General features: G+C 34.6%; 1 protein-coding gene across 3 annotated transcripts in view; it reads left to right on the top strand.

The window, feature by feature from the left end:
• Positions 1-13,953, top strand: part of ATRNL1 (attractin like 1) — a 431,595-nt gene that overhangs the window by 218,626 nt on the left and 199,016 nt on the right. For all 3 annotated transcript variants that reach the window (XM_041415479.1, XM_041415481.1, XM_041415480.1), the window contains exon 26: positions 9,883-9,961. In XM_041415479.1, the coding sequence (XP_041271413.1) occupies positions 9,883-9,961 (79 nt within the window). The remainder of the gene's footprint in view (positions 1-9,882; positions 9,962-13,953) is intronic.

The raw sequence follows: 13,953 nt of genomic DNA on the forward strand, positions 1-13,953 counted from the left end.
GTACCACTTGCAAAGTTAACTTCAGGAGTTTGCTCCCAGATGTGAGGAATACGGTGAAGTGGGGTGAAAGCTGATGAAGGGAAACAATAACAAGAAATAAAGGAAGTAAAAACATTAGTGTTTTCCTTCAGGCAGTGGTGTCATTGTCCATTACAGCAGATGACAAGCAGCTTTGTCAAGCCCCTGTCTCTGCAGGCAGGTCGGTGTGATGGGCTGGGCACTGAGTGACAGCCAAGAAATGAACAATCTCCTCATGGCAGGGCAGAAATATTCCAGGTCTCTGTGCTCAGCTGAAATAAATCAGAGAGAGAGGAAAGACAGTGCTAGAACATGTGCTATGCTGTGAATTCCATACGAAAAATATTAAATCTGATTATTCCCTTTTAGAAGAGACATCCTAAATCAAAGGAATTAATCTTCTGTATTGGAATATTAATGCAAATATTCCAGTAAAGTTTCTTGGTACTAAATGAAGTATTTTATGTGGGAGGTTTTGTGGTCTTTCTAAATTATCTGTTGGAATCCAAGGTAGGGATGGCTATGTTTTGCAAAAATAAGCAAAATTATAGAAATTCTACTGTGGACTCCAAAAGCCAGACTAAGAATTACACAGCAAAACCTAGTTGTATAATCTATTTAATTTTTTTAATCTGAATTTTTTAATCTGAATTTAATCTTCATATGTGGCTCAATCATGCTCTATATCATAGTTGGTCTTCTATGTTTTCAATGATTTTTTGGTGATATTTTAGGAAAACACTAACCACTTGGAAAATTACATTTCTTTCCTAATATGTTTGCAGTCTTTAGTAGCTGAAATTCTAATATCAGGTTGAGGGTAATCAGGGGCTTTTTATTCTTTACCCAGTACAATTACAGAATTTTTAGTGTTCTTGAATGATGCTTCTTTGGCCTGGAAATCTAAATATCCTTGCTCTGTCCTCAGGAAAATTGAATTTTAACAGGACTTTTAATAAGGAAAGTTATGACATTTTAGACCTACTCATTTCAGTGTATTTGCCTCTTTGGAAAAAGTATTGGAAAGGTTACAGATTGAAGGGAAAATTTGTTTGGAATGTGTTAAACTTCTTCATTATATTTCAGTCTATTATGCTAAACAATGCTGACATGGTATGGTGACTTTTTAAGCATATTTTATATTTATCTGATGCATTATTGAAGAATAATAGCTGTACTGGAGAGAGCAGTGAAAAATAACAATGGGTGAAAATATTGAAAAAATATTGAAAAAATTTTCTTGAAATAATGTGAATCTCTTGGTTTGGAAGGCTGAAATTTAGCATTGGTGACAATTCTTCTTCCCTAAATTCACTAGCTGATAGTAATTAGAATAAATGACTCTTTCTTCCTCTCCTCCAACCCCCTGCCCCTTAATTTTAAATCCTAAATTAGCATAAATCACTGCAAAAAAGCAGAAGTGAAAGCACAACTATTTTGTAATAGAAACAATATATGCAATTTCTAATTATTCTGGAAAGTTACTGCAGAAAATACTAAATTCTGTATTTCATGATTTGTCCAGAATTTCAGTGGACAAATATATGTATTTTATTTTTTACATGCAAATCACTTATTGAGAGAAATATGGAGTATTTCACCCATGAAGGGCAAACACATAAGATTATACAAAATATTAAAGTATTTTCCATAACCAAAGAAACATAATCACGCTTCATGGGTGTGATATTCTATTTATTCAGTGCAGATTAATTTCATTTTACATATGATTAAATCATTTTGGTTGTAAATCTTTTTTATTTGTTGCCTCAAAGAGGTGAGAGGAAGAACTACAGAGGGTAAAATTTCACATCTAGACCTTTATTGTGTAATATTTCAGAGTCATTTTACATGGTTCACTTTAATCTGATATTGGATTGGCAGATTAAATGGGAATGTTGGTCTCTCAGTAGCATTTTGATGTACACTGCATCCATTTTGCCTTTTCACTTGAATATAAAGGCTGTTTGTATAATTGATCATTCATTCATACTTCGCTATAGCAGCTTGTGGTATATTTTACATAAACCCACAGCTTTGTGGATGTATGCATGAATTAGGTATGTAGGAAAATAGAAATCTGAAAAATATGTGTGTGCTTTTTTAATAGTTACTTTTTATTAATTATTTTATTGAATAAAGTAATTTAATGCTCCCCTCCATCCTCGATGACATTGTGGCACATGTACATAATAAAAAAAATTGCCAATACTTTTTTTCATAATAATTTTTCTGCTAATTACAAATTCCCTGTTCAAACATTGATTTCATCTTTACTTTCAGGAAGATTTTTTGATGTTTCATTGCACAGGAAAGACCAATGAACCCAGGCTTTGCAGAGGCAGTTGTCAGAGATGATTTTAAACTGTTACAGGAGAGTTTATGCTTTGGGAGAGGAAGGATTAGTTGGTTTTCTGTATTGAATATATATTAATAAATTATTAAGCACAAAAATAGTAGCTATTCTGACTTAAAAATTAGTATATATTATATTTAGATTTCATTGCAACTGTTTACTTTAAACTGCCCTTTAAAATACTTTTACTCATATAAAATGCTGTTGACACCATTGATACTCCATTCTCCCTGTTTCCTATTATGCATTCAGAGCTTAAATTGTGAATCTTTATTTATACCATTATTGAAGTTTTAGTTTGTAATTTTACTTAATTTTACTCTTTTGACTCAATAAAGTTATTTTAATGATATTTCTAATAGTAATTTTTAATGTGCTGCTCTGGAGACTTGCAGCATTCTTTTTGTAGTATCATGTTTTTAACCATGACAAAGTAAAACAAATCTAATGTGGATATTCTTTTCCATGCATTCTTACCAAATACAGTGTTGAGTCTGGAAGGACCAGATTAGAAAGCAAATATATATCTCTTATTAACTCTTAATCTGTTTTGTATAAGTTTGGTAGTTGTGGACGTGTGAGAAGAGAATTTTAAGGGAAGTTATATGACTTTCATGAGACACTTTAAGCAAGAGTTATTTATGGGGATATATGGATTTTCAGGACTGCATCAAAAAATAACATTTTAATCAGTCATCTGGATAAGAAGAATTATCCATGTAATTAGTTTCAAATGAACTTGAAACTTGTTGCTTAACTTGTGTGAATTCCATTTGAGACACAAATAAATACAAATTTGCATTTAAATGATTTTTGGTAATACTTTGAGTTTTAAATACCATCGTAGATACTTTATCTCATATTCAGGCATTTCTTTAAGTTTGCAGTTTGGAAAGCAAGAACTGAGTGCCTGAACCTTGTGTGGCTTTTGGATTACAGAATTCACATTTTCCTTGAGTTCCTTTAATTCAGAAAGAAGCTGTGAGGGACAAGAATGGAATATAGATCTAGGCTGATGGAAAAAGCCCTGTCATATTTAAGGCTGTGCAACAATGACATTTTGTAGCTGAAGAATGAAAGATTGCAGCTCTTGGCTTATCAGTTCCAGAAAATGGAGTGTGGGAGCTGCTGGTGCTGGTGGTGTTGTCATGACAAGCAGGAATAGAAAAAGGACATTCCTGAATCACCTGGAGGGTGATGCTGGTTTTGTTGGCAATGCCTTTCACTGGCTGTGCCTCTCCCTGAGCAGGAATTCAGCACTCCTAGCTGAAATGTCTTGGCTCCACAGCCAGGATTTATTTCCCTGACCCCACACACTGCGCTACCATGAACTAGAATTTGCATATCCTACTTCCTTGTTAGCCAAGATTACTGTTCCCTAAATCTTCACACATTTTAATTTGGAATTGAAACACTTCATTCCCAGAATCATTCTAAAGTGCTAATCACTGAAATAGTCCTACTTATAATGATGTTTATAAAACTTTCTTATTCATAGCAATTTAATTAATCATTAAAAAAATATACTGCTGTCATACACATCAGACTTCTAATATTATGTTTACAATGCTTTGTGCTTCAGATAATTCTGTTGAAATCTTTGGAGCTGCTTGTCATGTGTATACCAGTTAACACAAGGATGGCTGAACCCAGCACATCATAATCATAAACACAATGTTCTTGTCAAGTACAATGAAAGAAATCAATTGCTGTGACAATAATTGCTATTTGAAGTCATGGTGTTAGAAAAATAATTGTTCAATTATTTTTATTTTAGAATTGTGCTTGCTTTATAAAATATCAATTAAAATGGGCTCTATTTGCCAATAAAGAGATAGTAAATAATGTGTTAGGAAAGCAGTTCTTAGAAAAACAATTAATGCGACCTGTTGGGAAACTTTTGCAGTACTACCTTGAAAATATTAACTTAGGTATGAGACTTGTTTTCTTTGCATATATCCACATTAAAAAGTTTCTTTGTCATCAGTTTCTTTTACTGAATATGTTAAACTGTAGTTCATGTTGATACTAGAAGAGAAACAATGGAGTGTGGGGTCACTCTTTAGATTGATAATTAGGGAACTGTACATTTTTGTGCCCTTGTCAAAGACAGATCAACATGCAGGAGGTTACAGATACTGAGGGATATTTAATTATTGTCTCAGCACAGCAAGACTCAAGTGATTGAGCAATAATTGCCTTGATGGCCCAACTCCTGTGTTGAAAAAAAGACTTGGGAGAAGCCTTTAAAATATGTGCAAATATGGGTATATGTGGGCAGTAAATGAGACTGCTATGCCCCTAACAAACTTGAAAGGAATTTTGGGAGCTTCTGTCTCTGCTGGTGAGCAGTGTGCACAGACAGATCGTCCCTTGGGCAAGGTGGTGCTGAGGACCTGACATCCACACTGAATGCATTTTTTTTTTCTTGGAACTAGCTGTAGTTTAGTTCCATGGACTGACAGCCCCTTTAGCTCTGGAGTGAACATTGCACATCTTCTAACTGAGCTCCAGGGCTGCTCCACGGGGGCATTCAGGGGTTGGTTCAAAAGCCCATTCCAGATCCACACTAAGCCAGCAGTGCAGGAGTTCTCCTTGGGACACAAGGATGGGTCTGTCACGTGTTGGAGCATGGGGACAGGAGGATGGCAGTTGGAAGAGCAGTCTTGACACCCTGTGCTGGCCCAGCTGTGCTGCTCCCAGGGTGAGCCCAGCCAGGGATGCGGCCCCACGCTCAGCTGTGGGCTGCTGCATCGCCTTGTCCTGTAAGAAGAGTAAATGTGATAGGTGCTCAAAGTACAATCTCACGACATTTTTCATTTTAGTAGACTTAAAAGTATACTAGATGCAAGTTAAAGTTTTGTAAAAGTGTTTGCTTTCCTCGGTTTGTGGAAATTTATTTTGAATTATTGTGCAAATTACTGTCATAAGTAACAACAGTTATTCTCTTTGTATGTTAAATGATCAGAGAATGAAAAAAAGAAACAACAAAGGATGGCACATTTTGTTTTGTTTACCTTCTATTTACAGTATTGATTCTTAAAATATTTAGTTCATGAAACAGTTCATCCCTGCAAAAATAAGTAAATTATTTCACTTTAACTAAAGTATTACTTTGATACAATATGTAACTTATAGGCATTAATACATAATGAAAAAAAGGAATTCTGTAGTGTATTTATAATGCACTCATAGAGCTTAAGGCATAAATGTGTCATTAATTCATCTAGTCTAAACATGCTGATCATTACATTTCACAGATTTCCCCCTCTATTTATCCATGCCATTTAAATTTAAGGATATCTACACATTTTATTTCAGTTTGCCCATGCCAAGCAGAAACACATCCACTAATTCCCCTAACACTTTTTATTTTGCTGCCTAAAGAAACACAGAGAAACTAATTTCTGAGTAATGGAAAACACTTTCATTTCCTCAGCCAGGTCTGCACTAAATTTGCCTGAATGTGACCTGTGAAAGTAAAAAATTTACTCTGTAGCTTGCAAAAATAGATATGCAGGCAGTAATTATTCCTTGCAATTTCCCTTCTCTTTGTTCTATTAAATCACTATTTCTGTTTTCATATTACCCAGAGCCTTCTGGGCAGAGCATCTGCATAGCCCAGACCTCCCTGCTAGCCCTGGTGTTTTCTTGCAACCTTTCCTTGACCACTTTCCTCTGCTGTGCTGGACACAAACTGTGTTCAAGGCTTCTTCCTCTGCAGTTCATTGGTTTTCCAATTGTTTATTGTCTCCAAAATCAAGCTAGGGCAATAACTTCCAACCAACCTGTAATCCAGAGTGCTGGTGATGGTTTGCTCATTTTCAAGCATGCTTCTTTAGTGTTTCCTCCTGTTTTGTTCCACGTGGTTTGAAGGGAAAACTGTGCAAAGCTGTATTCTTGTCTTCTGGCACTTTATTTCTTTGCTCTGGAGAGCACAAAACTTTGGTAATGCTTGAACTGCTGTGGTTTTAACAGTGTCTTAGTATGGCAATTGTCTTATTGGGAAGATTTACAGTGTTAAGTGCAGAAAGTCATTCACTCTGTACTTGGGGTTATCATTTCATAACCCATGTGCTTTGCAAAGGCATTTATCCAAATATCTGTTGATTTGGACGTCACTCAGTCTCAATTGGAGAGTCAGACATGGTGGACATAATCTATGATCTTGTGGATAAACTGCAGGCAAGTTGCCACTTGATCTTTTCCAAAAGTGAAATGATTTATTTGTAAAGTCACTGCCAGCAAAAGATTTTGTCCAAATTTTGAATACTTTTTGTGATTTTTCTCTGCATTCTTTCCATGTTTTCCAATCTCCTTTCAGAAAATGCCAATGGCAGAGCTTTAGGAACAAGTCTGATAGTATCTGTTTGGGCAGTACCTTGTAGAGTGATAAATTTATCTCTCAAGTGCTGCTTACTACTGTGCATCTGAGTATTTGAGGTTGTTTTAACTCCTTCTATTTCAGCATCCCAGCAGTAATTCATACTAAATTGTCATTCACACTGGTCTCTAAGCTGGTTTGGGAACTGCTTCATTCCAAGGGAAAAATAAATCCTTTGCAATGTAAATGATGTGTGACTTCCTTGTTCTCATAAATACAACTTAGCAATGATTGTATATTAAAAAAAAATCTTAAAGTTGACCATTGTACAATCTCTTTACCTCTGTGCCATTAACCATTATTTACCACTTTTGTCTTCGTGTCATGCATAGACCTCTCAGCTATTATATATTTGTCCCATCAAAAGTAAGTGGATCTGATGGGAGCTTTGTAACCCATCTAGAAGTTCCCTTTTTTGATGTTGGTCCTCTGCTGACAGTTTCTTTTTTTTTTTTTTTTTTTTTTTTTTTTTTTTTTTTTTTTTTTTCCCGATGGCCAATTTTTAATTCATTTAATTTGCACTGGACTTTCTGTTTTTATATCTCTGTCACAAGGAGGAGATAAGAAGTTTAATGGGGGACTGGAGAGCATCCACCTACACCCGTTCTGCTGGTTTTTTACATTCTTTTGCCTGTGATGTTAATGTCTTTATCATGTCTCTCTTCAAATCCCTATTGTTTCAAAGCCAAAGAGAACTTACTTCTTCTACCATTTCAGTCCCCTGACCAAGCTGCCTGCTTTCTTTTATACCTTTTAAATTCAGCTTAGATTTTTAGCGATAAGGTGATGGTTGCTTCAAGGTACAGGCACACTATAGATTTATGCACTGACATCCCAATGCTTTCTGGTTTGTTCTTTATTCCTTTTCTAATCTCTTTCAACATTCTATTTTCTGTTTTGACTGCTACTAAACATTCAGTTGATATGTTCAAAGAACTATCTGCAATGACTTCAAGATCATTCTCTTGAGTGGTAATTGCTAATTTAGAACCTATCATTGTGCATTTGTAGCTAGTTGTGGTGTTTTGTTTTTTTCTTGTGCACATTGCCTTCAGTTCATTGTCACTGAATTTCATTCTCTTATTTTATTGCCAAGTCACTCTGTATTGTGAGATCCTTTGCAGTCAGCTTTAATTTTTATTGCCCTACATAAAGCAAGGATGTTATCTCACCACATCTTGGAACTAGGTTAATTTCATAAAATCTATTTTCCATCTCTTTCTTCCTTCTCTTTCCATCTCTTTCCTTTTCATCTCTTTCTTTCATTCTTTAGCACGAATTTTGATTCACCCCCCGAGAAACCACCCTCTTAAAAAAAAAAAAAAAGAGGAAAAAATAGAGTATTTACTTGCCAAGATTATACAAAAGTCACATTATCAATGTTGTAACTTCCAATTGTTTATAATTGTTTAATTTCTGATTTTAGCTTTGCAAGCAGTTGATGTTTTGACTGATGACAAGAAAATTCAGTGTGACCCACTCCACTGACGTACAGAGCACAGAATCCATTTGTCTGAAGTCTTTCAGCCAGAACGCTGAATATTTTTTATTCTGCTAACTTAAGAAAACTGTTCAAGAAATTAAAAAATATGAAGGACAGAATTTTCTAAGGGCAGAGATTCTCTTGCTGGCCATAATAAATCAGTCACACAGTGCAAGGCTCTCTTAATTTCTTATGTCCAGCTCCCTTGCATGTATTAACCTTTTCTAAATTCCAGGAGCACTGAGCTAAAAATTGCAAACAGAGTTGCTGTTGTTTCTCTAATTTAGTGGATTTTGGAAGGACTGTAGAGGAGGAGAAGAGTGAGATGGCTTTCCCTTAGCTCATGCACAGCATCCCAATCCCTAGCAGCACATCAGTTCCCTGATGCTGCCCTAAAACATCTGTTCCAGGTACCAGCTGGACAGTGCAGTGTAGAGGAGGGGAAACATTTCTGGGAAATATTATTTATAAGTCCTTCTTGATTTAAAAACCTTAAAGATGTTGCTGCAAAACTGAATTTATTCTGGTGGTCAGTGGGGTTTTTTTAGTCCTGCTATTCTCTAGACAACCAATTGTGAATTTACAGTCACTTGTACTTGCTTTTAAAGGAAGACATTGGTGTTACTTTACACCTATGCACACTACTCTGAACTATTCTACTTCCAGAAATCTTCCTATTCCCTGTATTAAAGAATTTATTTTGAAGCTTTTTTGGCAGAAAAGAAAAATGTAATAGATGACTAGTAGTTAATTCAGTAGTTGGTACTAGATTAATTGAAACCACTTTGTATGGTAGAAGAGCTAACATGGTATGAAAGTTCTTCACACAATTAGTAAATCCAGATACTTATATTAAAAAACTGTCTAAAAATTTGAAAGATCTTCTGAGTAATTACAAGTGCCAACTTGAGAAGCCTTTTTTCAATATCCAGAAACGCACTAAAAGTGGTTGAGTTCAATGATCTTTCTACTAAAATACTTTATGGATTAAATGTTACAATACAAAGATACTGAAACATGAGAGAAGGTGTATGCTCTGATTGTGCACTGCAGGTGTTTAATTTTCTTTTTTTTTCTTCTTCTGTTGTGTCTTTGGAACTGTAATGTGGTGATGTCCTTGGAGATGTTTTCCCTGGGCAATTACCCATGGAAATACTCAATAAGATAACACAGGCCTATTGTCACTGTGCAAACCCAGCTCCTCAAACTAATTATATTCCTTGTGTGGTTACCCTGCCTGCATCCCAGGAAATTACTCAGAATTTACAAAGTGAAAGAAATATAAATTGCTATAATTTTTTTTTTTTTTTTGCTATACTTCATCCTCTTTTTCCATCTACTGAACGTGGGCCAGGCAGTGCATATTTGTTGAGACTGTTGTGGGTATGTGGAGGGTTGTATTGAAGCTTATCCCATTCTAATGGGAACATTTCCAGGAGAAAACCAGAGCAAGTGATGTGCATTTGCTTTTGACTTTGAAAGTGGATGGTTGACTCCGTAATTCTGGTAGAGTTTTGTTTTCCCCAATTTTTGGGGTTTATTTTTCCATGCTAGAATGCCTTTTTGTTACCTGTGATACCCTAAAGACATAAGCTTTTCAGAAGTTACAATTCTTATTTTTTTTTTCTTTTGTAATTGCAGTTGTTTCTTATCCTTACTGCTGGTAGCTGCTGTCGTTTGGAAAATCAAACAAACCTGTTGGGCTTCTCGACGGAGAGAGGTATGAATAACTTTAAGATTATTGTAGTAGCTTTATCTTTCAGAATAAGTTGAGAACTTTGATGTACAATCACTCCTCCCCTTTCTCCTGTATATGCAATTTAAATACCCATTTTATATCCTTGACTTTTTTATGTTGAAGAAAAAAAATTTATTTCTTTCTCCTAACAAAAATTAAAGGAATTACAGCACTAGGCTGCAGAAAGGTAAAATTTCCTTATGGTGGCATATTAGAATAGAATTGAGTAGAATATTTCAGTAGAAAGGATCCTACAAAGAATTATTCAGCCTGACCACTTCAGGGCTGACCAAAGGTTAAACCATATTATTAAGAGTATTGTCCAAATAAATAATAATTTCTTGTACAGTGATGAGGTTGAGGCACTTGCAAGGAAGTCTGTTCCACTGTTTGACCACCTTCACTGTAAATAAATGTTTCCTAATATCCAATCTGAGCCTCCCCTCAAAGGAGCAAAATTGTCTCTATTAGAATCAGTAGTTTCATCATTAAACCTGTGGCACGCTTAAAATCTTCAGTAAATATTGAAACATAGAATCACCTTATTCTTTTGTGGTCTAAATTCTTACAGCTATGTTGAAAAATGTGGGCTAAATCTTTGTTCTTACCTGCTTAACAATTAATTACACTTAAATGAGGTTAAACTTTATCTATGCTACTACATGTGTATGATTGTATAGATAGTTGTGATATTTCATTTGGTCTCATAAATGAGGTATAAAATTTGTAGACAGTGATGTTTTCCCTTCTTGAATCTTCTAATCTTGATGATTTTTGGATAAAGCACTTTCTTAATGTACTATAATCTTGAGGGTTTATTTTAAAGACAAGCTTTGGTCTACTTAATGATTTTTTTCTTTTGGCACTATGAATGTTTAAATAACTTTTTTACTGTTGATCTACAGTGAATTTATATATGCTTTAAAAGTGCCAGGTAACTAGCACTTATAATTTTCCTTCACTGAAATTATAATGTGCTAATGCCAAGGTTTTGCTTCAAGTGGTGCTACAAAGGAAAATGTATGTTATTGATACTTGTTTCCTTTCGGTACCTTTTTTATTTTTATTCATATGAACATTGTTAAAAATTTTCCGAAGGTAAATTCTCATATATTTCTTATTACTTGCAAAATATAGATGAAAGTTACTGTAAACTACATTATTCAACTTAATATTATTTCATTAAAATTTGTCTCAATACTTTGATAGTTCTGTGCAAAACTGTGCTGTGATAGAATGTAGTAGTTCATTGATTTAATTTCTCATGTTAATGAGTTTGATTTATTGATGTTTTTAAGAACAAATATGAATGTACCCATTTCCAGATCTAGAGGGTCTGGTCTGTGTTCTGTGATTGTTCTCCTAGATTTTTGAAATATAATATTTCTAATGTGGTCTTTCGGCATCATTTGGTAATGAAAACATTCTTATACAAAAAGTTTCTGAACTTTTCCAAGATTTATTTTCCTAATGTATTCAAAACAGTCATAAGACTGTTATGAAAGCTACAATAAGCTCTTTGATAAATGCAGCATAAACATCGACCAGCTTCTTCAGAAGGGCAAGAGAGAAGGACATACTTGGTAACTAGATTAGAAGTCAGAGCTTCATGGTTGGTTCAGAATCTTGGCTTTCCTTGAGTACCACTAGAGAAACTTGGTTTTCTCTTGTAGCTAGAGTTCACTGGCATTATGAATTGTAAATGCTGAAAGAAATCTCCTTTATTTTCAATCTTCTCTTGACCACCAGGTGCAGTCCATGTCAAGTACAAGTTTTTTATTACATTCCGTGCAATGTTTTCCTTTAATCTAGCTAGAGAACTTCTTTTTATATGTAACATATAAGATTTTGCAATTAAGTTTTGCAAATAAATTGAATGAATAGCACACAGAGACAATCTACTGTTGAAAAGATTTCTGAAGTATCTACTTTAGAGCCCATTTGGCAGATGAGGGTTTCATCTCTTTCATCATTCTTTAAAGACAGGAATGTTTGACTCTTTAGATGTTACCTTCAATATGGACCCAAACTACATTAATAGAAATAAAACAAGAACACAAACAAATACAGAAAAGCTTGCTGTTAAAAGCTGTGCATCCTTTTATTGTTCCTCCTGATTTTCATTCCTCTGAAGGAGAAGGAACATTAACATCCAGTTCTTGTCATCTTTTAGTAATGCATTTTATCAGGCTCTTGAGGTAAGCCAATAATTTTTTTTAAGATTTGTAGAGCCCTATGTGTAGCTGAAAATTCAGAACCTTGTCCTGTTCTGCCCTCTGACTTCAATGCTGGTCTAAATTGGAACGTTAATGATTCCAAATTGAACATAGCATGGCCTCAATCCAGTACAAAGCAGGAGCAAGTTGTTTGCATTGTGAAGAAGGAGTGTCTCAGTTATCCCACTAATTTAGAAATTTTCCCTCCAGTTTCTTTTCTAATTCATTGCTCATTCAACAAATACTTGCTTTACAGTGCTCAGAGCACTGCCCATATCTTGCTGAGCAGTTTAAATTTAGATTCTATCATAGGTACGTGTGAGAAACTGTTACATTGTATGTATATGAAAATGGATAAATAAGTGTCTTCCAAAATACTTTAACTGATGTTTTTCTACGCTGAATTTAGCTTCCTTTGTCCAGATCTATTGGTCAGTTTATTTACTTGAAATAATTTTTCCCTAAGTTAAGACCTTGAGCTTTGGTAAATGTTTTCTCATAACAAAATTTTGGTTCTTGTTTTTTTTTTTTTTACCTACATTGCTGTCTCTTAAGATATGTTTTATCTCAGGTTTTTGAACTCTATATTTATACTTTAACTCCTGGATGAACTTCTCTTCTTCTCTCCTGCCTTCTGAAAGGGCAAGGGACAGCAGACACTGTCTTACCTTATACCATCAAAGTTATTCACATTCTGCATTGAGGGAAGATGGAAAGTATCATTCTTTTATTTTATAGTTCCTAAAAGATCAGTGAAACTTTGAGCAGGAGAACATGAACAACCTCCTGCCTGGCATCCCTTGACACCTTCCACCACCCATCCCTCCCATGGACTTGTGGCATTTAAAAAAAAAAGTTTTTAAGAAGGGCTGAAGTAAGATAGTGGAATGCTGCTCATCTCATGGAGCTTGATCCTTGAAAAGAATAATACAGAATACAATGAGATGATTTCCAAACTATAATTCTTATACCAGTATCTTGATTAAAAAAAAAAAAAACAACAAACAAAAAAAAAAAAAACCAAAAAAAACCAAAAAAAAAAAAACCCAAAAAAAAAAAAAAAAAAAAAACCACAAAAAACCAAACAAATCAAAATCCCAAGAAAACAAAAACAAAACAGAAAGATTTTGGAACATTCATGACAGAGCAAGATAACATTTACAGGTGAGTATGGAAATTGATGCAGGATTAGAAAAAGGGAAAGATATGCTTGCATATCAAATAAAGGAGTTCCTAAATATTGCAAGGTTTAGGAAAGGCAGAGCACTTTTTAGGAGTCTTACACTATGTTAAAGGATCAGATATGTATTCTTGGTTCTAATCTCTCTCATCCTTCTTTTTACTCCAAAGGCTCACAAATCTTTATACTAGCACCTTTCTACGTAAAATTTGACTTTCTAGTTCACTGGATGAAAAACCAAAAGCTGTCATTTTCTCCCAAATGATTTGTTGGCCCACTTGCATTTTATACCCTAAATTCACACAAGAGCCCATCCATGAAGCTCCAATCTGACTGTTTTCCTCTTTTATACAAAAAAAGATCTATCACCCAGATTTGCCAAATCAGAAACATGAAGAGAATATTATTTGTTTTCTCTGCATGTTTCATATGTAAAACATTCATTCAGTCTTCTGCTCAGAATTGGTACAAGACAATCTGTTCATAGATAATTTTACTGAAAACTTAATAGGTTGCTGGCCAGATTTGTAGTGGCTCAAAGGTTTTGTCTCATGAACTTCTGATTGAAAGGCATCACA

This window comes from Onychostruthus taczanowskii, unplaced genomic scaffold, assembly GCF_017590055.1.
Source record: "Onychostruthus taczanowskii isolate IOZ18803 unplaced genomic scaffold, ASM1759005v1 scaffold5, whole genome shotgun sequence".
In the NCBI taxonomy this organism is placed as follows: Eukaryota; Metazoa; Chordata; class Aves; order Passeriformes; family Passeridae; genus Onychostruthus; species Onychostruthus taczanowskii.